At 51.2% G+C, this 26,489-nt stretch overlaps 3 protein-coding genes across 6 annotated transcripts in view; 1 reads left to right on the forward strand and 2 right to left on the reverse strand.

Annotated features, from left to right (window-relative positions):
- Positions 1-688: 688 nt before the first annotated feature.
- FKBP3 (FKBP prolyl isomerase 3) lies at positions 689-5,190 on the reverse strand. Its single transcript, XM_063159578.1, has 7 exons — positions 5,052-5,190; positions 4,849-4,950; positions 4,653-4,760; positions 4,026-4,161; positions 3,074-3,141; positions 1,616-1,713; positions 689-918 (listed from the first exon to the last, which is right to left on the reverse strand). The coding sequence occupies exons 1-7, from the start codon at positions 5,160-5,162 to the stop codon at positions 864-866; spliced, it is 678 nt and encodes a 225-aa protein (XP_063015648.1). The 5' UTR covers positions 5,163-5,190; the 3' UTR covers positions 689-863.
- A 133-nt stretch (positions 5,191-5,323) lies between these two features.
- FANCM (FA complementation group M) overlaps positions 5,324-26,489 on the forward strand; it is a 60,826-nt gene continuing 39,660 nt past the window's right edge. For all 4 annotated transcript variants that reach the window (XM_063159563.1, XM_063159564.1, XM_063159565.1 and 1 more), the window contains exons 1-4: positions 5,324-5,980; positions 7,047-7,219; positions 8,080-8,157; positions 8,615-8,773. In XM_063159563.1, the coding sequence (XP_063015633.1) occupies positions 5,551-5,980; positions 7,047-7,219; positions 8,080-8,157; positions 8,615-8,773 (840 nt within the window). In that variant the 5' untranslated portion in view covers positions 5,324-5,550. The remainder of the gene's footprint in view (positions 5,981-7,046; positions 7,220-8,079; positions 8,158-8,614; positions 8,774-26,489) is intronic.
- Positions 10,140-21,461, reverse strand: LOC134419966 (heme-binding protein 2-like). The gene is made up of 5 exons (XM_063159561.1): positions 21,233-21,461; positions 17,184-17,275; positions 16,026-16,167; positions 14,153-14,336; positions 10,140-13,261 (listed from the first exon to the last, which is right to left on the reverse strand). Exons 1-5 carry the CDS (start codon positions 21,459-21,461, stop codon positions 13,090-13,092), a joined length of 819 nt encoding a protein of 272 aa, XP_063015631.1. The 3' UTR covers positions 10,140-13,089.

Here is a 26,489-nt window from a genome sequence, read left to right on the forward strand (position 1 = left end):
GTGCTCTGAGCTTTCTTGGACTGCCTCATTCCAGCCAGGAGAGAGAACAGAATGCCTGAGTTGAGCTCTGCTGGTCACAGGAGGGGCTGTGGCACAGGGAACACCTGGGAACAGCTGTGGAACACCTGGATCTCTGCCAGCAGAGCTGCTGTCAAATAAATGGAGTGAGAATGCTGTGGGATTGTGGGGCAGGAATGCTGTGGGGTTGGGCTCCACAGGGGCAAAGGAGCCCTGGCTTGGGTGTGGGGCCATGGGATTGTGAAGCAGGAATGCTGTGAGATTGTGGGATGGGAATGCTGTGGGATCATGGAGAGGCAATGCTGTGAGGTTGTGGAGCAGGAATACTATGGGACTGTGGAGTGGAACTGTTGTGGGATTGTGGGGCAGGAATGCTGTGGGAGTGTGGAGTGGGAACACTGTGGGACTGTGGAGTGGGACTGTGGGATGGGAATGCCGTGGGACTGTGGGGCAGGAATGCTGTGGGAGTGTGGAGTGGGAACGCTGTGGGATGGGAACGCTGTGGGACTGTGGAGTGGGACTGTTGTGGGACTCTGGGATGGGAATGCCGTGGGACTGGGCTCACAGGAGGGAAGGAGCCCTGGCTGGGCGTGGGCCCTGCTGCTCCGGGGGCTCTGCAGTGCCCGGCAGAGGAGCGGGGGAGCACAGACACAAAGAAGGGAGGAGGCGCTGGCAGGTACAAACTCTGCTTTAGTGGTGGGGCTGTCACTACAGCAGCGGGGCAGGGACAACACTCAGCACTCATCCCCACAAAGGCACCGCTGTAACCGGAGCCAGGAGTTACAGCAAGGCCAGCAGGAAGCTCTCTGTGGCAGAAATGGATTCCCAGCAGCACAGGGAATTCTTCACTCAATATCCACCAGCTCCACTTCAAAGAAGAGTTTCGCATTTGGTGGGATCCTGTTGGCAAACGTTAAGGAAACGGAAAGGAAACAGCCCCTGCAGTGACCCCTCCCTGGGCAGGGAGTGCCCAGCTGCTCCCCAGCCTCTCCCCTGTCCCTGCCATGGCCCTGACCTGGTGGGACACCCCAATCCAGGCACAGCTGCTGCCCAGCAGGAGCTGTGGGGAGACAGGGACAGCCCCACGGACACACCATGGGCACACCCTGCTGCTCCCTGCCCTGCCCAGCCTTGTCTGCAGCTGTGGGGCAGGGCCTGGGGAGGTCTCACAGGCAGCCCTTCAGATCACAGGATTCCAGCACAGGAGAACAATCCCTTCTCCTCCTCCAGGAGAGTTGGGAAAAAGCAACAGGGCTGCACGAAACACTGTGGGATCACTCCTGCACCCCCTAATTCAGCTGTATCCCAGAACCAAGTGTAACTGTCCCTGCTCCTGTTTCCCTACACTGGTGAGGATCCCCATCAGGCAGAAGCATTTGCAAGCAGCTGGGATAAAAATGCAGGTGGAAAACAGCAGCAGGCTTCCCCTGTATGGGTTATTCTGCAGAAGGGCAATTGCACCCCCAGGAAATACTCAGAACTCCCTGAGTGGGAATATCCCGAGCCTGCTGTAACAAGTGAACCCCTCTCCTGTATCCCATAAAGCACCTCCTTGTCCCCAGCATTCCCTGGGGAGCCACAGGCCATGGAAGGATACTTGGCATCGGGCTGCCCCTTCTTGCCATAGCCCCACTCGGGCTCGATCTCCAGCTGGGCCTTCTCTCCTTTGCTCATGGTCAGCAGGGCCTCGTCCCACTGCAACGACAGAGCAGCTCCAGCCAGGGCTGGGACAGCGGCCACCGCTCTTCCCAGCTTTTCCTGGGCTCCAGGAGTGCCCCCAGAGCCCCAGGCACCTGCCCAGCCCTGTGCAGCACTCCAGGGGCTGTTCCCTGTCCCCACGGAGCAACCTGTGCCCCCGTGCTGGGATGGCACCAGGGAGCAACGGGAACACGTCCCATCAGCATTCCCAGCCTCAGGATGCCCTTCCCAGGGAGTGCCCAGGGACTGGTGCTGTGCCCACTGAGGGAAGGCTCTGGCACCCACAAACCCGGGATAAACCCAGGGAGAAACATGGGGCACCCACAAACCCAGGATAAACACAGGGAGAGACCTGGGGCACCCACAAACCCGGGATAAACACAGGGAGAGACCTGGGGCACCCACAAACCCGGGATAAACACAGGGAGAAACCTGGGGCACCCACAAACCCGGGATAAATCTGGGGCACCCACAAACCCAGGATAAACACAGGGAGAAACCTGTGCCACTGCTGCTCCTGCAGCCCTGCCCATGGACACAGCCCCTCCCCAGCTCCAGCCACATCCCACACCAGGACACCTGGAGCAAAGGAGGCTCAGGGGGCCCCTGTGGCTCTGCACAGCTCTGCCAGAGGGGACAGCTGGGGGGGAACAGGGACAGGGGGAGAGGAATGGCCCCAGGCTGGACACAGCAGGAATTTCCCCATGGAAAGGGTGCTCAGGCCTGGCACAGAGTCCAGCCCAGGGAATGCACACAGGGATGGATGGAGCCCAGTGAATGCACACAGGGATGGATGGATGGAGCACAGGGAATGCACACAGGGATGGATGGAACACAGAGAATGCACACAGGGATGGATGGATGGATGGATGGATGGATGGATGGATGGATGGATGGATGGATGGATGGATGGATGGATGGATGGATGGATGGATGGATGGATGGAGCACAGGGAATGCACACAGGGATGGATGGATGGAGCACAGGGAATGCACACAGGGATGGATGGATGGAGCACAGAGAATGCACACAGGGATGGATGGATGGATGGATGGATGGATGGATGGATGGATGGATGGATGGATGGATGGATGGATGGATGGAGCGAGCCTGGGATGCCAGCGGTCTCAGCTGCTGTGAGGCACTAACAGGACACTGCCAGGGCTGACCCCAGGGAACAGAGCCCTGTTCCAAGCTCTGCCTGACAAGGGAACGGCTGAGGATGAATGTTCCATCCTCCCAGTGCAATCCCTCAATCTGCCCCCAGGAGAAACAGAGCCCACAAACTGCACCCCAGTCCCAAACCACAGACTGGAACTGCCCAGGGACTGGAGGGAGCCCTGAGTGCTTCACTTACCCCTCGGATCACTTTTCCTACACCAACTTTGAAACTCAAGGGCTTGGCTGCTTTTTTCTTCTTTGAACCTGCAAAAGAGTTTTGTGTTCATTTGCCTCAACATCACACCAGCACACTGCACACCTCTGTAGAAAACTGCCATTGCAATCATGCTTTATATAAATAGCTGTTTTCTGGTATTATTTTTAGCCCAATATCAGATTTTCAGGTGAAAATATTAAAGCTGTGCACTAAAAACACCATAAAATGTTCAAGCTGCACCAAAGCATCCTTCAAACCCCAAAAGCTCATGCCTGAATTACTCAAGTTGACTGTACAAGTTATGGACATATTAATGAACCAAGGAAAGCCAACAGGGAACATACAAGTATGAGGAATTCCAGTGACTCTGGAATACTGTTCCTGAGTGTGGGACACCACTGCTGGGAAAGCCTTTCCAGTATTGCACCATTTCATACCCCTAACCCCTCTGATCTGTCACAAAACTCCAGCAGGGAAGACTGCACACCAGAGTGTTCAAATCCCCCTCATTCCAGTGCCTCCATATGTAAAGATTTACCACAGAGTGGCCCCATGATGTGTTTATTTAGAGAAATTCAGGACACTGCTCGTGCAGGAGTTCCCCAGGCACCATCTCCCCGGGGGATTGGCTCCCTGCATTCCACATTCCCGGGGCTGGAATGCCAGAAGCCAGGGCTGGCAGGATGCAGCCCTGTCACTTGACACCAGCCAGCCCTAAAATACTGCCCTTGCTAGCTCATGGAAAATCGGGATCCGGGAGCTGCAGGGCAGCTTAGCAGCGCCATGATGAAGCTGTTTGTCAGGAATGCTCCCAGAAACACCTCCCAGGGGCAAACCCCTGCCCTCATCGGCTGGAGGAGCCCAGGTAACTCCCTCTAGGAGCAACCCACCCCAGGAGTTTATCTGCACATCTGTGTACCCATAACCTTACTTGATTGAATATTGGTATCGAAGACTGTCCCATCCTGCAGCTTTCCCGTGTACCAGCAGTGGACAGTGTCTCCCTTCTTCGGGAAGTTGGTTTTATCTCCCTTCTTTAAAATGGATTTTGTGTACTTTGGTGGCCCCTAAGGTAATAAAAAGAGAGTTATGACTGGTGAGTTAAACGATCTCAGATATCCAAGACTGAACAACCACTGAGTTTAAGGCACCAAAGAAGACACTGTTAGTGAATGATGTGTTCATGCCACTGCAGGGCTGCAACATTTGGGGAAAATGCTGCTTAAGGTTAAGGTGGGGTATGAACACCAGATTTCCTGCTGTAAACAGGTTTTTGAAGACTTAGGATCACACAACCTCCTGAGCTGGAAGGGACCCACAAGGACCATCCTGGCCCTGCCCAAACCCCCATCAATCCCACCCTGGGCATCCCTGGCAGCTCCTGGAGCTCTGGCAACCTTGGGGTTGTGCCCATTCCCTGGGCAGCCTGGGCAGTGCCAGAACCCTCTGGAATAGTGGAACCTTTCCCCAATATCCCCCTAACCCTCACCCCGAGACAAGCCACCCGCATAATTTGATTTTCCAGGTGAAAAACGCGAGTCGAGGGCATCACACCAACCTCCTCCACAGCCTCCTCAGCCTTCACCGCCTTCCCCTTGGCCTCCTCCGCCTTGGCCGGCTTCGCCTTCTCCGCCGCCTTCTCGGCGCCGTCCGTGCCCTTGAAGCGCTGCGGGGGGAAGGATGAGGAGCCGCACGCCCGGCCCCGGCCCCGGCCCCTGCCCTGCCCGAGCCCAGCTCCATCCCCGCAGCCTCACCTGCGTGTGGAAGAGCTGCGTGTAAGCCGCGATCAGCTGCTCCTTGTTCGCCGTCTTCGCCACGTTCTTCACCTGCCCCAGCAGCTTGTGCTCCGCCAGGAACTGCGGGACACGCGCGCCAGGCGTGAGGGGAATAAAACAACCACAAAAACCCCAAACGTCCCCCGCACGGCTCCAAATTATGGATTATCCCCCGCCATTACCGCCTGCGCCGCGTTCTCCTGCAGGAATTTGATGATCTCCTTCTTAGCCAGCGCCTCGCTCCGCAGCTCCTCGGCGCTCCAGGGCTGCGCCGGGCCCGCGGCCGCCGCCATCTTCCCACCCGCCTCCCTCCTGCTCCTCCTCCGGGGGGAGGGCTGGGAGCCGCCCGGCAGGGAGAGGGGCGGGCCGGGAGCAGGCTGGGGGAGAAGGGGAGGCTCCGGACGCGCTTCCCGACCGTCCCCTTCAGCCCCGGCCGAGCGCCCAGCGGGAATTCGGGGAGGGGCGCCGAGGGAGGGACAAAATGGCGCCGCCTCGGGGCTGTCGGGGCACGCCCTGAGCGAGGGCAGCGGCGGCAGCAGCGGGACCTGCCCCGGGCTTGGCGGGCACTTCAGGGCGAGGGGAGGGTCGGGAGAGAAGGGAGGAGGGCCGGGAGGCGGCTCCCGTCCCTCTCGGCGGCGGTTTCAAGCGGCGGCGGTGAGGCAGGGCTAAGATGGCGGCAGGATGAGCGGCGGCCGGCAGCGCACTTTGCTGCAGGTGTGGCGGGCGCCTGAGGGCAGAGCGGAGCGGAAGGAGCCGGCCGGGGACAGCGATGACGAGCTGCTGCTGGCAGCCGCGGCCGCGGCCGACCCCGGCCCGCCGCAGGGCTTCAGCGAGGCCGCGGGCTCCATCTGGATCTACCCCACCAACCTGCCCGTGCGCCCCTACCAGGAGCGCATGGCCGGCGCCGCGCTGCTGGCCAACACCCTGGTGTGCCTGCCCACCGGGCTGGGCAAGACCTTCGTGGCCGCCGTGGTCATGTACAACTTCTACCGCTGGTTCCCCTCGGGCAAGGTGCTGTTCCTGGCCCCCACCAAGCCGCTGGTGGCTCAGCAGATGGAGGCGTGCGGCCGCGTCATGGGCATCCCGTGCCGGGACATGGCGGAGATGACAGGTACGGCCGCTGCCCGCGGGCTGCCCGGCGTGAAAACACACGGTGTGAGGGGAAAAATAAAACGTGAGAGGTGTCGGAAGGGCTGAGTGCTGGTTTGGCCGTAGTTAAAAGCACAGGTCGCCTGTATAAAGGGTGAAGCGCTGCGGTGCAGCCCTGTGGGTCGCAGCGTGCACATCTCTGCACACACAGAGCGCTCTGTGGGATGCTGAAGCCAAAGAATAATGGCTCTTCAAACCCACACTGGAGCTGTTTCTGCCCCTCCTTCTCCTCTCCTTGTCGCTTTCCTCGTCACTTTCATTGTCGCTTTCCTCGTCACTTTCATTGTCACTTTCCATTCACCTTTTTATGAAGTTTTTGCAGACCCCTGAGCTGCAGTTTATTCCTCTCTGAGGTAGCAGCCTTAATGACTGAACCCATAACCTGTTTTTAGGCTCAGACCTTTCTCAGAGGTCTTTTAAACGATGTTTAGGGCAGTGGGCATCTACAAGGCATCTTGAGCTCCCCAGCCTTGATTTCCATGATTCTGGATTTAATTTTTTAATGCAAAATCTCTTCCTGGTCATTGTATTGCATCAAGGGGAACATAGGTTGGATATTAGGAAAGAGTTTTTCTCCAAAAGAGGGGTAAAGTTCTGGAATGGCTGCGCAGGGAGGTGGTGCAGTCCCCATCCCTGGGTGTGTTTAACAAAGCCTGGATGTGGCACTGGGGGCCAGGGTTCTGTTGAGCTGTTGGGGCTGGGGTGGACTCAATAGTCTTGAAGGTCTCTCCCAACCTGGTCATTCAGTGAATATTCTGTCAATATTCTGTGTTCAGAGAGGGTGGGCAGGCCCTGGCACAGGTGCCCAGAGCAGCTGTGGCTGCCCCTGGATCCCTGGCAGTGCCCAAGGGCACCCTGGGACAGTGGGAGGTGTCCCTGCCATGGCAGGGGTGGCACTGGGTGGGATTTAAAGTCCCTTTCCAACCCAAAGCATCCCATGATTTTATGTGTCTGCCAGCCCTGTCACTGTCAGATCACTGTCAGATACCTTGATCTGAGTTCCCTGATGTTGTTTCTTTGATTTCCAGGAGGAACGCAGGCTCTGGGCCGCCGGGAGCTGTGGAACACCAAGAGAGTCTTTTTCCTCACCCCTCAGATAATGGTCAATGACCTCTCTCGTGGGACCTGTCCTGCTGTGGAGATCAAATGTCTGGTTATTGATGAAGCCCACAAAGCCCTTGGCAATCATGCCTACTGCCAGGTAGGGCTGGAGCCACCCCACTCTTCTCTCCCAGGCACAAAAACCTTCCCCAAAATTGCTTCCAGCATCTCCATAAAGCATCAGTGTCATTGCTGGGGAGAGACTGCTGTCCTTGATGTCCTTATCTTTGTTTGGAAGCCCTCCAACATTCCTGTGTGTTATCATTGCCTTGTTTATTAATAATACCTGTAAGGTATGTTTTTCAGTGCCTCCATTAAATTGTAATTTTGGTTTGAAGACAGTTTTGGCTGGGCAATGTTAAAAAAACAGTGTTTATATAAGGTTCTTTATTCAGTTCAAGATTTCTTTTTAAATTTGTTGTTTCTGTTGATTTGCCAAGAGTTTGTTGCATTATCAAGGGTTAATCTCCTGAGAGCAATAGGTGACTTAAGAAGTTACTTTGGTACACTGGAGAAATTTACTGGATATTTGTGGATTTCAGATTACATAGGATTAATCATCCATTAATTACATTTTTTACAGTTTATCTTCAGACTCACTTTTTGGCAGCTCACCTGAATTAGTGGGCCGTCAATACTTTTGTTAAATCAAATGAGAAATCATTTCATAATTTTTCCAGGTTGTTCTTGGTACATTTCCAGGATGCCCCTGGATCCCTGGCAGTGCCCAAGGCCAGGTTGGACATTGGGACACCCTGGGACAATGGGAGGTGTCCCTGTGGATGACAAGGGATGGAACAGGATGATCTTTAAGGTCCCTTTTACCCAAACCATTCTGGGATTCAGTGTTTTTGGAGTGTTTTGTTAAGCCTTTCCTACTCAGTGGGTATTTTCACTGCTGTAGTTTGCACAAGGGAATAATCTCCTCTCAGGGCATTAATGAAGCTTTCCTGCTCTCAGGTTGTGAGGGAGCTGAGCAAATACACAAACCAGTTCCGGGTCCTGGCCCTGAGTGCCACCCCAGGCAGTGACACCAAGGTGAGCCACAGCTCCTGGCATGCTTTAAACAATCAGGGCTGGGTGGGAGCTCTGTTCTTTTGCTGAAGCCTCTGCAGGCTCCCGAGGCATTCCACATCAAGGCTGAATCAATTTACAGTCCATTACTTGGTGAGGTTTGGTGTTTCTCATGCTGTAAACCGCATTTTATTGATTGGTGAGGGTGGGCAGGCCCTGGCACAGGGTGCCCAGAGCAGCTGTGGCTGCCCCTGGAGTGCCAGGTTGGACATGGGGGCTTGGACACCCTGGGACAGTGGGAGGTGACCCTGCCATGGAGGGGTGGGATGGGATTTAAGGTTCCTTTCCAATCCCCAAGTCTGGAATTCTATCTCCTGTCCTTTCTCTCTTCATTATAGGTAGTGGGTGTCTTTTCCTAACAATTTTATGTAACCCTTGCTAAAATACAGAAATAGTTACTTTGTTTTTATGGCTTTACCAGGCTGTGCAACAAGTTATCTCCAACTTGCTGATTGCTCAGATAGAGGTGTGTGCTGAAGATTCTCCAGAAATTCAGCCTTATTCTCACGAGAGACAAGTGGAAAAAATTGTAGTTCCACTTGGGGAAGAACTGGTAGAATTTCAGAACACTTACATCAAGGTGAGTGGCTGCATTTCCTTTTTGGTCAGTGGTCAGTAACAGGAAATGTTTTATCATCTCTGTCTAGACTTGCAGTGTTTATAAAGACAACAATTTCTTATGTAATTAACTTTAATTATAGGGTAAATTAAGCACCATGGGTTCAACTCCAGCAGCTGCAGTTTCATTGTGCACCAGTGGCACCTTTTACCTTGCAGTAACTTGGAAAGCTCAGGTGGAAAACTTGGAATTGAATTTTCCTCACCCTCTTTCAGCAGTCTGCAAAATTGACACCAGACCTAAACTGAGGTTTCTGCGTTTGGCTGAACTCAGTATTAAGATGTTGGGAATGCCTTGAGGAATCTGTTTGTGGGCTGGAACATTTTCTGTGATTAAGAATATTCTTTAGAATAAGCTTTAAGTCATCTGTAAGTGTAATTAGTTTTCCTGGAGGTTTTTTTTTAAATTGGTTTATTTGGCCTATTTTTTTTTTATTGGCCTATTTCTATTATGGTGATGACATCTTTTTCTTTTTTACCAATCTTTACTGCACAAATATAAGAGAGATTTTTGGGGACCAGAAAACTGTCAGTCAGTTGTAGCTTAGTGATCTGTGCCTTCCCAGTAAGATACCCGTTGGCAAATGATGTTCCATAAAACACCAGTCTGGAAAGTGTAAAATATCTGCTCTTTTTGTGTTTAGAGGCATAACAGGTTAGGATTGAGTTATATATCAGACTGTTGGCCTCAGAGCACGTGTGTTTAACAAAGTCTGGGTGTGGCTGGGTTTAGTTGAGCTGTTGGGGTTGGACTGGATGATCTTGAAGGTCTCTCCCAACCTGGTAATGCTGGGAATTTGGTTAAAATTGATGGATTTTGGTGTAGCTGTGTGAAGAGCACTGGAAGGCAAACTTGTGAGTGCATCAGATATTTGCAACCCAGGGACCTGAGAGTGTTTAAACGAGGAACTTCACAGTAGTTTTGCATTGCTGCAGGTGCCTCTGAGGGCTCTGTTAGTGCAGGGCTTTGTTTTGGGGTTCAAGCTGTGGTGAACACCTTGGTTTGGCTCCACCAGCCCTGCCTGTGGCTGCAGTGCTTTCTGTTTCCTTCCTCTGCTGTGCATTTGCATTTCAGGTGCTGCAGCTTTCCTGGAGAACACAACTTCTAGTACTTCTAGTAACAGCCAGGGCTGCAGGGAGGGTTTCTAGTGTGTGCCAAGGCCAAGCCTCACTCCTGGAGCTCTCAGCACCTGGGGAAAGGGCTCCTGGCCCTCACCTTCTGGGGCTTGAGGTGCCCATTTCACATTTGGCTTTTGTAAAATCAGAGCAGTGTCCCAAGGCAGGAGAGCAAGAGCAGCTGTGTGTGCTGCAAGAACGAGAGCCAGGTGTCCTGTGCACAGTAAAACCATTCTTTAATTGTGCCAAACAGTAAACAAGACAACATTTCAGTGTGAGCAAAGGACAGTGTCAGACAGCACAGCACAACAATGCCAGAGCAACTCTGTGGAGATGTCTTTACGTACAATAAGCAAGGCCCTGAGTATCACAATAGCTGGAATCAACTTTTTAGGCACTAACTCTGGTTTGGAAAATACACAGTATGCAGGACAACACTTATCTGTTAAGGCTACATATTTTAATCTTCCAAAAATAGGGGTGAATGCTGATGTATTATCTCCTTTCATGAGTGGAAAGCTAATAACTGCACATTAAAACTGAAAATCCACAAGTGGCTCCAAAGCAGAGCCACGGGTGGATAACAAAATACCTGTTCTAGGCAGTCATGCCTGACATGGTGTGTCAGATCTGAGTAGCAGTCATGTTTGCTTGGCATTCAGAGGTGTAACAACTGAATAAACTGGGTTCTGTGTCAGCTAAACACTGGAGCTGTTGGTCCCTGTGCTCCCAAGGGCCAGTGGCAGCTGTTGGTACCAAGCCATAAAGTGTATCTCCAAACTGGAGCTGAAGTAGGTGTTTTGTTTGCTTTTTTTTGGGTTTTTGTTTTTTCTCAGCAGCAGAAGCCATCTAACAGAAGTGAAAATAAATAAATACTACCTGGGGATTCACAGTTTGCCATAAAGAGCAGGGAGAGCTGGGCTGCAGGTGGGATGTCAGCACACTCAGACAGATCTGCTCGTGCTCCAGGATGTTTCTAGAACATCACCCACGGTGAACTGAGCCACAGGAGGGGTTGGCAGGGACATCAGACACAACAGAGGCTTTTGCAGGAGAGGCTTAAAATGTGAATTATGTACAAACTGGTGCTCTGTGGTGAGAGAGAGGATTTCACTGCTTCCAGGAGCTATCCAACATCTGTTGTGCCAAAGCATAAGGAGAATTTCCCTCACTGGCAAAAGAATTCAGATGGCAGAAATTTCTTTAATTTGCCATAAAATCTTGTCAGAGGTGAAAATTACTTCTATGTGCTCTTACAAAAATCTGGGGGAGGATATGAGAACAAAACCTTTTATTTAATGCCTCCCTCGGCCCTCTAGTCAACTCAATTTTAAAAATACTTTCTCTGTTTCTCTTTAATTAAGAGCCTCTAGTTTAATACTGGCTGGCATTTTTAATTTTCCTTCTCTCAGGCTGGGACACTGTATTGCATTTTAGTTTGTTTGGTCTTTTTCTCCCCTCTCCATAAAAACTCTTGGGTATTTTTGTGCTAAAACTAAGACTTTTGTGTCTCTTCATTTTCTGTTTCCTTTTCCCCCTCTCCTTGCTGCTTCCCAGGGAATCTCTGTGCCCAGCAGGCACCAGAGGGCACCGTGGTCCTGCTTAAACCAAGGCCACTCTGATCCTGCTGCTCAGGAGGAGGTTTTGGGCTGAGCACAGAGCCCTCCCTCCCTGTGGGACCAGGAGCCTTTGGGCTCTTTCAGAAGTCCTCCACAAATCCATGTTTGGGGGTGTTTTCCCACCCTGCTGTGAGTTAGCAGCCCCTGGCTCTGGTTGCTGCTCTGTGTGTTGGAATTAAAGAGCACAGAGGCTCTGTTGGAACCCTAAATCCTGTGACCAATGAATAATGCTGGTGATGTACTCAGTGAATTTTATATAAAATTATTTACTTCTATAAGAATAAACTCTACCATCACATCAGTAAGGGGAGACATTAGGAGGGATTTTGGAGAGCAGGATTGTTTGCCACCCTGACTCTAAAGTGCAGTGGGTGCTCCTGGGCTGTGGGGAACAGTGGCAATGCTGCTCCCAGACCTTCTGGGGGCTCTGCAGTGTGGGAGCTCAGCCTCTGCAGAGAGCCAGGCTGCCAGCTGAGGGCTTAGCACAGGGGTGAGGGCAAAACAAACAACAAATTGATATTAGGGAGAAAAATCTCTCACAGTGAGGGTGGTCAGACACTGGGACAGGGCCCAGAGGGGCTGGGGGCTCCCTGTCCCTGGGATGCTCAAACCCAGCTGTGCTGCCTGGAGCTGCAGCCCTGCTCTCAGCAGAGCTGTCTGCCCCAGGTCACTCCCATCTGAGATGTTCTCTGTGGTTATTTGTGTCATTTATGCCATTAACAGCCAGAAGTGCTGAACAGTTTACTCCAGCTGCAGTGCTTTAGCACCCAGCAAAGCTGTGAGGACAAACTGCTCAGAAAACTGCAGTTCCAAATCACCAGTGTCTCCTTAGAAGTGCCAGAGCCAGCCATGGGGTTCCTGGGGGCTGTGATGAGGATAACCTGTAATTTTGATGAGGATAACCTGTAATTTTGATGAGGATAACCTGTAATTTTGCTGTCAACACTTGAGTGAGCAATAGGAGTTTTGGTCTCTCTGCAGACCCGGGTGCTTTGGTTGGGAGCTTTCTGAGGTAAGCTTTGGGGATCTCTGTGCCACAGCTGTTGGCATTGGCCTGTTCCTACTCCATGCTCTATCCCAGTGGGCTAAACCTGGTAGTTCTCCTCAGGAACTGAGACCTGGACATTCTTGCTGTGCCTGTGTGAGGTGGGTTTGGTGTGTCACACTGAGAGCCCCAGCGGGGTCTTTGTGCAGCACTGGAGCAGACCAGGGCTCCAGGATGTCCCCAGGGACCATCCCGAGCCACAGGCAGGCTGGGGATGTGGAAGGGAAGAGGTTTCTGCCTCCCTTACCTGGTCAATAAGATAGAAAAGGTGAACTAACTTTAAAGTGCTAAAACCCTCCATGAAATTAGTGAGAGTTACCATAGGCGTCTGTGCCTGGGGAGCTGAGCTGGGCTGGCTGCCCCGAACCCAGCTGAGATGCCCAGTGCTGACCTGTGACAGGGGACAGCTGGGGTCACCTGTGAGGGGAGGAGGCTCTGGGGGCAGCAGCAGCAGCAGCAGGAGGCTCCGAGGGCAGCAGCAGCAGCAGCAGCAGGAGCTCAGGGCCGCTGCAGGAACCAGATCTCGTTGTGGCGGTTGGCGGCCGCGGGGTTGGTGTAGCCGGCGATGATGAACGTGTCCCGCAGGCACAGCTCGGGGCTCTCCAGGATGGCTGCCAGCAGGTTGATCTCCCTCATGATGGAGTCCTCGTTGGTGATCCCTCGGAAGCTCCTGCAGGGGTCAGCTCACATCAGCTCTGGCTGCTTCCGCAGCTCCCTGATGCTGCTGGGGTGGCTCTGCACCCCGGGGACAGCCCTAACCTGCACCTGGGGAGATCTGGGCTGGACCTGAGGGAAAAGCTCCTCAGGAAAGGGTGACTGGGCATTGCAAAGGGCTGCCCAGGGAGCTGGTGGAGTCACCATCCCTGTGGGTGTTTAAGTAAAGCCTGGAAGTGGCACTCAGTGCCATGGTCTGGGTGACAAGGTGGTGTCAGGGCATAGGTTGGACTCAGTGATCTCAAAGGTCTTTTCCAACCTAGTTCGTTCTGTGACTCATTTTAAACTCACTGTTTTTCCAGAGCCACTGTGTTCATTTCAAACCCACTATTTTTCCACAAATGCCTTCTGAATGACTTGGTTGTGTTTCACCAATGGTACTGACTGTGATTAATCCCAAACCATTTTTTCTGTGCCGTGTCAGACACTTTGTTCCCGACTACACAGAATAGTCTGAGGGTATTTTAGCACACAATTACAGATGCATCATTTTACCAAGTAATTGATATAAATATAGGATAACCTGAGCTGGAAGGGACCCACAGGGATTGTGGATTCCAATTCTGTCCTTGCCCAGACCCTCAACAATCCCACCCTGGGCATCCCTGGCAGTGGTGCCCAAACCCTCCTGGAGCTCTGGCAGCCTCAGGGCTTTGCCCATTCCATGGGGAGCCTGGGCAGTGCCCAAAACCCTTCCCTGTTATAATTTTGTAACCTTTATTTCCTGACCAGGCAGCTTTTACAACTCTTGAAATTAAGTTTTACAAGGTCTAAAAATCCTAAGGTGCCCGGACTGAGAGCTGGGTGTTTTTCCTGTGTTGATCAGAGCAGTTAGAGCAGTTCTCACCTGCTGTAGACGATGGTGGCAGGCCACTCCTCGATGATGATGTCAGAGTCGAAGGGGTGTGGGGGCTCGTCCTGCAGCACCTCGGGCAGGTAGTAGGCCACTGTCACGGCCTGTGTCATCGCCGACTGCGCCTCGTTGGTGTGCACGATGGTCACGATGGGCACGGTGATGCCCAGGTACAGCCCTGCCCACACACAGGGGGGTCAGGGCGTTCAGGAGACTCAGGGGAAGCTTTGCACGCTGTGCCTGCCTGCTGGGCTTGGGGGTCGAATCCACATTCGTGTGGGGATGGTTTTTCTGAGCTGGGGCTTGTTTGGGTGAGTCAGAAGTTTAGTGCAGTTAAGAGGATGCTTAGGTTTAGGGATAGGGCCAGCATGAACAGGACTATGTTTATTACTCTTCTCTGGGTTTAAACCAGATTCCAAGGATTGGAAGGGGATTGTAATTAGTATAGTGGAAGGGTAAGATCCTCATCAGTAGATAGAAATGTAGAGGAATAATCATACAACAAATAATCATACAGTCTACAAAGTGTCAGTATCAGGCTGCTTCAAACCCAAAGTGTTTGAAGGGATTTCACTGGGGTGGTTTGGGCAGTGAGTGCCCAGAGCAGCTGTGGCTGCCCCTGCATCCCTAAAGGTGTTCCAGACCAGTTGGACACTGGGGCTTGGAGCAGCCTGGGACAGTGGGAGGTGTCCCTGCCATGGCAGGGGTGGAACAGGGAGATCTTTAAGGTCCCTTCCCACCCAAACCATCTGTGGCTCCATGATTTCCCTGTGCTTTGTAGTCTGTGTGTGTGTGCAGATGTTTGTGCATTTGTGTCCAAAACACAGCATTTGGTGAGCTCTCCGCTCTTCATGCAGGGCAGGGAGTTTGCCTGAAGTCTTTCCCTCTCCTAAAGGAGTTGTGTTTATCTTCAAACTGACCTTGTGTCATGGTTTGAATATTTGGGAACAAAACTGCAGGCAAGAGAAGGGGCTGCTCTGTGAATTCACTGAGGGTTTGCTGCTGTTAAAAATGTTGCAGTATTTTTTTTTTTTTTTGCACTGTTGTGTGTTTGGAGTGCAGGAGGCAGAGGGAGCTTCCTTTCTTTTCAGTTTGATAACAACCCTGCAGTTCTGGAGCTAAAATTACTTTTAAACCACATGAAAGTGTTAAAAGAATGGGGAAGGTACCCTGGGGAAGGAAAAGCTTTTCTGATCAATGTTTGTATTTTCTTGGAAAGATACTTAAGGGCTGAGTCAATTACAGCACAGAGCACTGAGCATGGCAAAACTTGATAGTAACTGGAGGATGAAAAACATGAGAACTGATGTCTGGAAGTGAAAACCAGATTAAATTGGATTGCACACCAGGTGCACATTTTACAGGCAGGCACAAGCTCTCAAGGACATGGTGGATTTGCCATTATTTTGAGCTAAAAGTGGATTATCTTGCTGGAAAACATGCTTCAACCACAAATTTGCCGTGTCCATTGGGACAGGGACAATTTAATAGCTTGAACTAAAGGGAAGGAGGCAGAAAACTCTGCTCCCTTTTGGTATCACACTCTGCCAGGTGATTTCAGTGCTGCTGTGAAAATGAAACTCTGCAAATCCTGTAGGAAATGGCAGATTTACAGCAGAGAGCTTGGAGCAGCCTGGGACAGCGGGAGGTGTCCCTGCCATGCCAGGGGCGGCACTGCAGGGGATTTAGGCTCCTTCCAACCCCAACCATCCCAGGATTTCTATGATTTTTATAGAAAGGCTGTATGATGGAAAAAAACATCTCTGTAGGGTGTGGATTTGGGACAGGCTGTTCAAAGCATCTCCCCAATCAGCAGAGAGGGCAGAAACACAATTTTCTAGCTGCCGTGGGGTTGGGGTGTCATTACCTGAGGAGTTCTGCTCACAGATGTACCTCATGAGCTTCATGAACCCGAGGCAGATGCTCTGCTCATACTGCTTCTCTTTCATCTTGATACAAGCCCACTTGGCTTTCCCATACTGCCTTTTCTCATAGAGCAGGTCTCCCAGCTGCAGACACACAGGGAAGAATTTGGGATTGTCATTTAATCAGCTAAAAACATCAGGCAAACAAACACAAGTGAAGCACGAGAACTGCGTCTCTTCAGCTCTCAGTGCCGTGACCTTGAAAGAAACATGAATTTTAATCCTTCCTCCTATAAACCAAGGAATACACTGCTAATCTTGGATCAAAACTGACTTCAGCAGATTTTTAGGTAGTTCTCCTTTAAAATAAGGATCTGTTATCTTTTGGACTGGCACTATTAAACATTTAGTTGCAATTAACACTGAATAACCTCATTTTTTAGCTGCAGTTGTTACAGTAATACTGTAACATTAAAAAATGCTTTAAACATAAACAGTCAGCATTCCCCACTTCATTTAAACACACTCGAGTGTTTAAATGAAACACTCTCAAATGATGATATTTATAAGTGTGAATTATTTAAATCTATTTAAAAGAAATGTGGCCAAAAAGCCCTCACAGATGGTCAGTAAAGGTTTTCATGGTTTTGATTTAAGATTAAACGTTTGTTTGCACATTTCCTGAGCTGCAAGCAATTTGCTGAACATTAATTTCAGTTTTTTATTAGAGGATAATATGGGTTTATAAATTGCTGCTTTGTTTCATAATGATCTGTAATACAGAAATACATTTTTAGTTTTAAATTCAGTTATTCATCTCTTCAAGTACTCTTTGTAAGGTTTTATCAACATGACTGAAAAGGAGCAAATGCAGCAATTTAAGTGAAGAAAAGGGGCATTTTATTTCAAATGGCAAAGAGGGGTTTTTGTTAAATTAATTATGTTTCAAAGGGTATAATTCCTGGCCATCTTCTGGCTTGCAAAAAAGAAAATTACACATGTCCAAGGGATGAGGTGTTCCAAATGAGAGGCAGTGGCACAGTCACAATGTTTTGCACTCATGTTCAGAGTCCCACAGAGCTGAAATCCCTTTGTGGGGAGCCCGTTGCCATTTCTGGGGGCCAGGGTGGCAGCCCTGTGTGCAGGAGGGGCAGCAGTACCTTCTCCTTGCGCTGGATCAGGGTGAAGGGGATGCTCTGCCTCTCCTGGGGGTTGTTATTCCTGGTCAGCTGCTGGATGGGCTCTGCCATGTCTGCAACAGAACCACAGTTCCCAGGTGAGACTCCAGAAACGAGACTGAAATGTGCCTCATGCCCTTGGGGGTCTTTGTGGCTGCTCTGGTTTGCTCTTCTCTAGGCAAGGTAAAAGCTTTTCCTAGGAGAGGTTTGTCACAGACAACTTTTATGAAAAATCCTTATTAGGGTTTTGTTAGGATTTTTCCTCCTGAGAGGCTGGGAGGCCTCAGGAACAGAATGCAAACAATGGTTATCTGCTGCTGTGGAATGCAACAGGTGCATCTGGGATTGGTCTCATGGGGTTGTTTCTAATTAATGGCCAATCACAATCTGGCTGTCTCAGACTCTGGTCAGTCACAAGATTTTATCTTTCCTTTCCTTTCCTTTCCTTTCCTTGCCTTCAGATGAAATCCTTTCTTGTATTCTTCTAGTATAGTTTTAGTATATAATTTTCTTTTAAGATAATATCTTAATATTAATTTATCAATTATATATTAATATAATATATTAATATATGATATATCATAAAATAATAAATTAGCCTTCTGAAACATGGGGTCAAGATTCTCATCTCTTCCCATGTCAGGGTTGCCTGCAAATTCAGCAGAGGTTCCCTGGGTTCTGCCCCTGTGCTGCTAGGAATGGTTTCCCTCTCCCATTCCCTGCATTTCCTACCCCAGTGTCCAGGAAAGCTTTTGGCCCTGTGCAGGGGCCATTCCCAGCTCAGCACCTCTTGTGCTGCTGGGTTCAGGTGTACCCACACAAAGGACATTGGGGTGGCTGCCCTGTTGGCAGGCTCAAGGAAATACTGCTGTGGGAATGGATTTTAACATCCATAGGATGTTTAATTCTATAACTGTGGCTGCTCTGACATCAGTTCTGGCTGAAGGTCATGAATAAATCCTGCTCAGGATGTGATCCCTGCCAGACAGGCACAGACACACTGTGAGTACAAGGTCAGTCTAAGGAATGGAGCACCTCTCTTCCACAAGAGTTTGTCCCCTGCCTTCCAGAGCTGGAGTGATGAAGCATTTGTGTACTTGGAGGATTAGAAACTCGATTTTATGTGCAGTGTTTGACAGTCTGGATGTGAACCCTGCCCTGCTGCCCCACAGTGTGTGCCGGACATGCAGGACAAGGAGGAGTTTCAGCTCCCAGAGCCCGTTCTGGGGAGCTGGAGGTACCTCAGGTGGAAGAGGCAGGATAATGGGGGAGGAGAGTATTTATTATCCATGTGTGAGAGGAGGGGAGAGTTAAGATGCAGGAGAATTAACTTGGCCGAGGTCACTCAGTAAATCTGTAGCTGAGCTGGGAATCAAACCTCCATCTCCTGGCATCCACTCCAGGGGTTTAGCCTTAAGGCTGTTTGGAATAGTAAAGATCCTTAAACAAAGGGGAGGGGAAAAAATAAAGGTAAAAAAGCTACATTGTGGTTAAGTGTAGACATTTTTTCTTTGCACTGTGTCATGGGAAACATTTAAAATGTAACTAATAACTGACATGTAAATGGATCTCTTTGGAGGCTGAGGGAAAAATAAAAGCAGAGTTCACCTCTGAATTTTCCAAGAATTAGGAAAGCTTTCAGGACTCTAGAATTAACTCTATTTTTAGATTACTTTATCAATTAGTGGGGGTGGGTTATGTTTTTTGCATTCCATATTAATGCAGAGGATAGGGATTACAACTGATTAAATTCCTTTGGGGAGTTTTATCCTTCAGTTTCTGAGTCTGTGCTCTGCGTTGTCCCAGTCTGGAGAGCTCCACCTGCGCAGGGCCAGGCAGGCAGCAGAGGGACAGGACAGCTGTGTTTTCTGCAGTCATGGTTTCAGTGATGCACAGGGATCATCCCAGACCCCCAGCAATCCCACCCTGGCCATCCCTGAGGGTGTTGTGCTCTCTCCTGGAGCTCTGGCAGCCTCAGGGCACTGCCCATTCCCTGGGCAGCTTTTCCAGTGCTGATTCCACCCTCTGGGGGAGGAACCTTTCCTAAAATCCACCCTAAATATTCTTTGGGTCCTGTCCCTGTCCCAGAGAGCAGGGACATGGGCTGCTCCTTGTCACAGGGGGATTCCTCCTTCTGGAAAATCCCCTCCTCCTTCAGCCCTGGACAGGACCCTGTATTACTCTAAAAACCTTTTATTACTCTAAAAACCTTGTGGTGTTACATCTTGATTTTAGTAACACGTGCTGAGTGCTGCAGAGCAAACCTGTAGTACTGTGTAACTGAATAATATGGATAACTGCGTAACTAAATAATATGGAAAACTGTGTAACTAAAACATGCTCACACCCTGCTTTTGACTTATTCCTTGGACTTTGTATCCCTCCTGATGGAATTTAGGAGTCCCAGTGCCTGGCTACCAGAACAGGTAATTCTGGGGAAGGGCTCTGGCTTCCTGCTGCACTCAGGAGGGTTAAATAGAGACCCTCCGTGCCCTGGGGATCCTGGAACTGTCAGATTGCAGCGTTCCTGACACAAACCCGTGGATGCTGGAGTGAGTACTGACACTCTGGGATGGCCCTGGGCATCCAGAGACCCTCCAGGGGCAGGGAGAGCAAGGCAAGGCAGGGAGCCCTGCTCAGACCTATCTTACCCTTCTTTGAGCACGTTAATTGTCATTAAAGCTTTACAGAGTTAATATGAGACTTCAAAGTGTGGCTGGAAAAGGATGGGCTCAGTTTGCTGTGTTGGAATATAGAAAGAGTTTTTAAAAACAGTAATTTAATACTGGTAGTGTCCAGTGCAGCCTGGGCAGGGTTTGGCTCTCCCCACCTCGGGAAGGTGAGTTTTCTGGCCAGGACAGAGATGCTGCAGATCTCAGTCTGCTCCTCTGGCCAGGACAGGGCAGAGTTAAATCTGACCGAGCTCAGCCTGTGGTGGCTCTCTGCTGCTGGTTAGGACTTCTCTGACTCATCACCCTTTCAGATTCTCCACTCTCTTAAAATTGAAAACAACCGACTCTGACCAAGATGAGCCCGGGAGCTGTTGAAAGCAAATCAGTCCTTTACTTGTTTACTCTGGGCCGTTTGTAAACACAGCCCTCTTTCCGTGGAGAGCAGCTATACAGGGGTAGAGGGGATACTTTTAGGAAGAACGCTTTTGCGGGTAGTCAGTTTAATACTTAATTAGCTCTGAAAACTTGCACTGGCTGTTTTTGGGTCTGAAAACTCGCGCTTGTTGTTTTCAGTGTGAATAGATCACTGAATTAGATCTGAAAACTCACTGGTTGTTTTTAGTGCTAATCGGTCACTGAAGTAGGTCTGAAAACGCACTGATTGTTTTCGGTGCGAATGGGTCACTGAATTAGATCTGTAAACTCACACTGGTTGTTTTCAGTGCGAACAGATCACTGAATTAGGTCTGTAAACTCGCGCTGGTTGTTTTCAGCGCGAATGGGTCACTGAATTAGCTCTGAACACTCGCGCTGGTTGTTTTCAGCGCGAATGGGTCACTGAATTAGCTCTGAAAACTCGCGCTGGTTGTTTTCAGTGCGAATGGATCACTGAATTAGCTCTGAAAACTCGCGCTGGTTGTTTTCAGTGCGAACAGATCACTGAATTAGGTCTGTAAACTCGCGCTGGTTGTTTTCAGCGCGAATGGGTCACTGAATTAGCTCTGAAAACTCGCGCTGGTTGTTTTCAGTGCGAATGGATCACTGAATTAGCTCTGAAAACTCGCGCTGGTTGTTTTCAGTGCGAACAGATCACTGAATTAGGTCTGAAAACTCACACTGGTTGTTTTCAGTGCGAACGGATCACTGAATTAGCTCTGAACACTCGCGCTGGTTGTTTTCAGTGCGAACAGGTCGCCCCGGCGCTGCTGCAGCCGCCTCCCTGCCTTGTGGAGAGCTTTGCGCCGCCGCGGGTGCGCTGGAGCCGCCTCAGAGCCGGGCTCCGGCGGCTCGGGACTGTGCCGGCGTTCCCTGCCGTGCCCCGCGGCCCCAGCCCGGCCCCAGCCCGCATCCCGGCCTTACCTCGGGGCACGTCCACCTGGTGCCCCCGGCCCACGCTCTGCCAGTAGCTCAGCAGCCGCTCCTGCTCCTCGTCGTCCATGCGCTCGGCCGCCTCCTCCTCCAGGCTGCTGCCGTGGCTGTGGTACGCCGAGTCGGGGCTCTCCTCGGCCAGCCCGTCCAGCTCCTCCAGCGTGATCGCGCCGGGGCCGCCGGGCCCCGCACCGCCCATGCGGCACCCGCCCGTCTCCATCCCCGCTCCGCGCCCCCGCCGCCGCCGCTGCCGGCCTTATCTAGGGACGGGCACCGGGGCGGGGGCACCGCGGCACCGCCCCTGCCCGCCCAGCGCCCGCAGGGATGGATGGAGCCAGGGTGGGCACCGCGGGCATCGCCTCTGCCCGCCCAGCGCCAGGGATAGAGCCAGGGATGGGCACCGCGGGCACCGCCTCTGCCCGCCCAGCGCCAGGGATAGAGCCAGGGATGGGCACCGCGGGCACCGCCTCTGCCCGCCCAGCGCCAGGGATAGAGCCAGGGATGGGCACCGCGGGCATCGCCTCTGCCCGCCCAGTGCCGGGCAGGGATGGATAGAGCCAGGGATGGGCACCGCGGGCACCGCCTCTGCCCGCCCAGCGCCAGGGATAGAGCCAGGGATGGGCACCGCGGGCACCGCCTCTGCCCGCCCAGCGCCAGGGATAGAGCCAGGGATGGGCACCGCGGGCATCGCCTCTGCCCGCCCAGCGCCCGCAGGGAGGGATAGAGCCAGGGGTGGAGGGATGGGGGACCGGGGGCACAGCCTGAACGCCCAGCGCCGGCAGGGAGGGATAGAGCCGGGGATGGGGGACCCGCCTCTGCCCGCCCTGGGCCGGGCAGGGTACCCGGGCATGCAGGGATGGATGGATGGATGGATGGATGGAGCCAGGGATGCAGTACCTGACTCTGCCCACCCTGCGCCGGGAGGGCGGATGGATGGATGATGGATGGATGGAGAACCACGGGCACTGCCTCTTCCCGTCCAGCTCCAGGAGGGCACCTAGGGATGGATGGATGGACAGATGGACGGGCGGGATACCGCCTCTGCCCGCCCAGCGCTGGGCAGGGCACCCGGGGATGGATGGATGGATGGATGGAGGCAGGGATGGAGGGATCCAGGATGGATGCCCGCTCCTGGTCCCTTCACCCCGTGCTGCAGGGACTGAGCAGAGCAGAATTTACACAAGTTTGTGTTCTGGCTGTTTTCCCACTCATTCCCTCTCTCCCAGCTGTTCTCTTTGTGGTATTTTCCCCACTGCTCTACATATCCCATTAGTTATTCTTTATTGGGATTTTATTTTGCTGCTTTCAAACCACACTTTAAAGACAGACCTTTCATTTTATTTGGAGAGCTCTGAGGTCTTGCCAAAATATTAGGAGTGCAAAAACTCTGGGATATTTTGTTGCTGAAGTCCAGCTTTGGAGGTTTTCAGCTGTGTAATTTTGCAGTTGCTGAGACAAGCCTTTGAATGAGGAGATGGGCAGCCCCCTTATGGGGTGGAGATGGCAATTAAAGCAGGATCTGGGTTTGAATCAGGAGTCTGTGTGGGCTCTGTTGTCTTTTATTCCAAATTTAACATAGAATGGCTGTTGTGGCAGGAAAGAGAATCCTGGAGCATTTAGGGGTTTAGAATAACAGGAAAATAGTCCTTTCCTGTGCACTGTTGATGCTTCCAGGGAAAGCTGGAGGCTGGGGATGTGACTGTTGTGATGCTAAATCTGCCCCCTCTTTTTTCCCTTTTTCTGGGCAGTCCCTTTCTCCAGGCTCAGCTTTGGCTCCCCAGCCCCAGGGGCTGAGCTGGCTGTGAAAATGAGCCCTGAATTGCCCCAGAAGCTGAGATGTGCCAGCCCTGATGTGCTCTGGCAGGGCAGACCCAATTCCTGCTGTGCCTTGGAAGTGCTCCAGGGGAATTCATAACCAGAGGCGCAGCTGGGAATGTCCTGAGAGGGATTTTGGGGTGCAGGGGCTGCAGGGAGTGAAGCACAGCTCACAGGGGCTTTGGGCTCTGCCTGCAGGCACTGCATCAGCACCGCAGGCTCTGCAATTCACTGGGAAGGCAAATGCTGGAGCAAGGCTGGAGCTGGTGCTTGTTTAGTGCCTGGGTGGGTGCTGATCCCATTTCACGGGCAGCTGCCCCAGAGCAGCACCACGGGCTCCCTGGCTGCAGGGAATCCTCTGGCAGCAAGCAGAGCCCTGGCTGCACCCTCAGCCCCACGGGGAGGCACAGTGGGAGCCCACCCCTGCCCAGGTGCATCCCACATCACACACTCCAGGGCCGGGCTGAGGAACTTTCCACTGAACTTTGGCTCTTGGGCTGTCAGTACCAAGGGGGGGCATCCTTGGAGATTTCTCCCAGGAACTGCCATTCCTGTTTGAGGCAGCCTGTGGATGGTCTTTTTCTGCCCATCCTGCAGAAAATAAGTCATGGAAAACAATCCCAACTCTTTTGCCTACACATTAATTATGAGAATTAATAGTTGCTTAAATGAAATGATTTCTAAGTATGAAGCATCTTTGCTGGAGATGAGAGAAAAGACAAAGAAAAACCAACCAGCAGAAAGAGAGTTTAAAATCACAGCTAAATTTCTCTATATAAGCCAAATACCACAGAATATTGAATGGGAGAAAGAGGCTGGGAGGAGTTTAAAATCCTGTTTAAAAATCCATCTGTACAAATTACTCTGTGTGTATTTAATTTGTCTCTGATTCCTGATGAGCTTGGTAATTAGTGCATTTGATGGAGCACTGAAGATGTGATGGGCTGTGTCTGGATAAATAACAGAGAAACTCATTATTACTGCAGGTGAAAAAAAGCTGATTTTTGTTGTATTTGTTGTGGTTTTTTCCCCAAACTTGCTCATTTTGTGTATGACTGCTGGCTAATAAAGAGCCACTCTTTGAGAAAACACAGTTTTGGTGGTGCTGTGTTCTCTGTGCATTCCTGGCAGGTTCTATCTCTGAATAGAACAGAAAAACTGATATTCAGCCTTAAAAATTTCCTCAGGGGATGTTCCTTTCTGTCTGACAGTCACTTACTGAGTGGTGAGTTGATGTAGAAAAGCCACTTATTTTTTAACATCTCTCAATAAAAAGTAAAATTGTTCTTGGTGAAATTACAAAGTAAAAGCTGGAGGTCTTGTTTTATAACCTTTATGAAAGGAAAAATGCTGTAACAGGAGAAAACTGAGTGTTAGAAAAAGGCGAAGTATTGGATGTTTTTGCTTCCAGGGAAAACAGTGGATTTTCAGCGTGTCTCACGTCCCTGGAAGATTGGGAAGGGTGTGAATGAGTTAATATAAACTTAAACAGAACTCTGGTGCCAAGATCATTACTGGGCTGAGCAGTATTGGGTTTGGAGAGTGACAGGATCAGCTAAAATCCACCCTGCCCTGCGGTGCCCTGCTGCTCTCCTTCCTTTATCGGCCAGGTGAGAAAATGTCAGGAAGGAATTGAACAAAATGCACTTTTCTGCCTGGTTCAGAGTTTGTTTGGTTCAGAGTTCGTTTGTCTCAACTCTGAAGTTTTACAAGATAATAACTAAAGCTCAGTGCCCGTCAGAGCTCCAGAGCCTCCCCAGCAGGCAGACACTAAATGTGGTTTGCTCCTGCAAGTTATTTGGGGAATATTGGCTGCTCCGTGGCTGTCACACTTGGGGAACCCCAGCCTTCCTGATTTCAGTGCTGGACCAGAGCAGGGAATGCTCTGCATCCTCCTCTGCCCTTCCCTGGAGCAGTGGGAAGGATCTCTGCCCTGGCACAGCCCTGCTGTGGGTCCCAGTGCCCCCTGAGCAGCAGGGCCTGGTGGGCACAGCCCCCTCTTGCCCTGCCCTGCCTTCCTTGGCTCAGTTCTTTGAGGATGTGAGGATCTGGAGCAGCTCAGGGCCAGCACGGGTCTGGGTTTCTCCTGGAGCTCTGGGTTGTTCCCTGCTGCTGGTTTGGGGGATCCCCTTAGGGCAGAGGTTGGGCTGTGCTGCTGCCTCCCTGGCACTACCTGGGCTCGTTTCCTTCACCAGCTCAGCCCCAGAACGTTGGGAAGGGATCCCTGGATAGCCAAAGCCAGGCTGGACACTGGGGCTGGAGCAGCCTGGGGCAGGGAAGGTGTCCCTGCCACGGCAGGGGTGGCACTGGGTGGGATTTTAGGTCCTTTCCAACCCAAACTAGTCTGGGATTCTGTCAGTGCTGGAGCCAGGGGCTCTGGAGGAAGGTGCAGCTCTCTTCCAGCCCAGTGTGGCTCTGTAAAACCCCTGGGGAGCTCCTGAGGAGGGGATGCACCTGTGGAGTCCCTGTTTGTGGAGGTCCTGCCTGCTTGGCAGCAGGTTTCTGCCACCCCTCCTTCTCCCCTGCGACAGAAAAGGCACTCTAACAGTTATTTGTGGGTGTTTTTCTTTGGTAAAGAACCCCTGCAAAGCTGCACTAAAATAATTAGGTCAGGGCGTTAGTTTAGAGCCTTTGTTTCTTATTGTGCCAACAGAAAACAGATTAGGAGCAGTTTTTAGTGAGGTGTAGCTGGCACAGGAACACGAGGCCTTTGCCCTGCACACAAGTGCTCAGCTCCTGTCAGAGCTCCAAACCAGGTTCTAAGCTCATCAAGGGCTCCAAGAACTCATTGTGGTTTGCTGTGGGAGATACCTCGGGACAGAGCAAGTCTTTGTGCTCTTGGCAGGTCCAGCGCAGGGTGGGATAACTCTGCCAATTGTCTTTTATCTGCTGGCTGTAAATCTGTCAGCTCTGAGCTCCATCACTGAGCTGGAGAAAGCCACGAGCGCTCCTGAGCAATTAATTGGAATTAATTCTCTGGCTGTGTTTGGGTAACACGACACTGGAGTGTTTTGGAAAGGCTGAGGGGACTTTTCCAGAAGTATTATCTTTTTAATTAAAAATGAAGCTATGGAGGCAAGATAAATGGAAGCAGGGAGCAGTGCCTGCTGCTGAGGCTCTCCTAAGTAGGTTGTGTTTACTGTTCCCTGGGAGTCTGAAGCTCCAGGTGACTGCATCCTGCTGCCTTTCATAACAGCACCAGCTTGTTTTGCAGAAGGTGATTAAATCAGACAGGGGTGTACATTGAGCAAACAGGGACAATATCATTTTCTTATATGTTAGTAACTAGGTCAAGGGATGAAACAGAAAAGTACAGGTAATGGAAATTGCTTTTTAGAAAAAAACACTCTGCTGCAGCTATAGGAAATCATAAACCAGTGCTGAAATATCAGATTTAATGGCCATTACTTTTTAATGAAAATATTAATTTCTT

This window comes from Melospiza melodia, chromosome 6, assembly GCF_035770615.1.
Source record: "Melospiza melodia melodia isolate bMelMel2 chromosome 6, bMelMel2.pri, whole genome shotgun sequence".
NCBI lineage: Eukaryota > Metazoa > Chordata > Aves > Passeriformes > Passerellidae > Melospiza > Melospiza melodia.

Coding starts and splice junctions, on each gene's coding strand:
- LOC134419966 (XM_063159561.1), bottom strand. CDS start 21,461: ATGGAGACGGGCGGGTGCCGCATGGGCGGTGCGGGGCCCGGCGGCCCC. Junction 16,168..17,183: donor TGATCCAGCGCAAGGAGAAG/GTACTGCTGCCC, acceptor GTGTGTCTGCAG/CTGGGAGACCTGCTCTATGA. Junction 13,262..14,152: donor GCCACCATCGTCTACAGCAG/GTGAGAACTGCT, acceptor TGACCCCTGCAG/GAGCTTCCGAGGGATCACCA.
- FKBP3 (XM_063159578.1), bottom strand. CDS start 5,162: ATGGCGGCGGCCGCGGGCCCGGCGCAGCCCTGGAGCGCCGAGGAGCTG. Junction 4,761..4,848: donor CGCAGCTCTTCCACACGCAG/GTGAGGCTGCGG, acceptor TTCCCCCCGCAG/CGCTTCAAGGGCACGGACGG. Junction 3,142..4,025: donor CGATACCAATATTCAATCAA/GTAAGGTTATGG, acceptor ACTCTTTTGCAG/GTTCAAAGAAGAAAAAAGCA.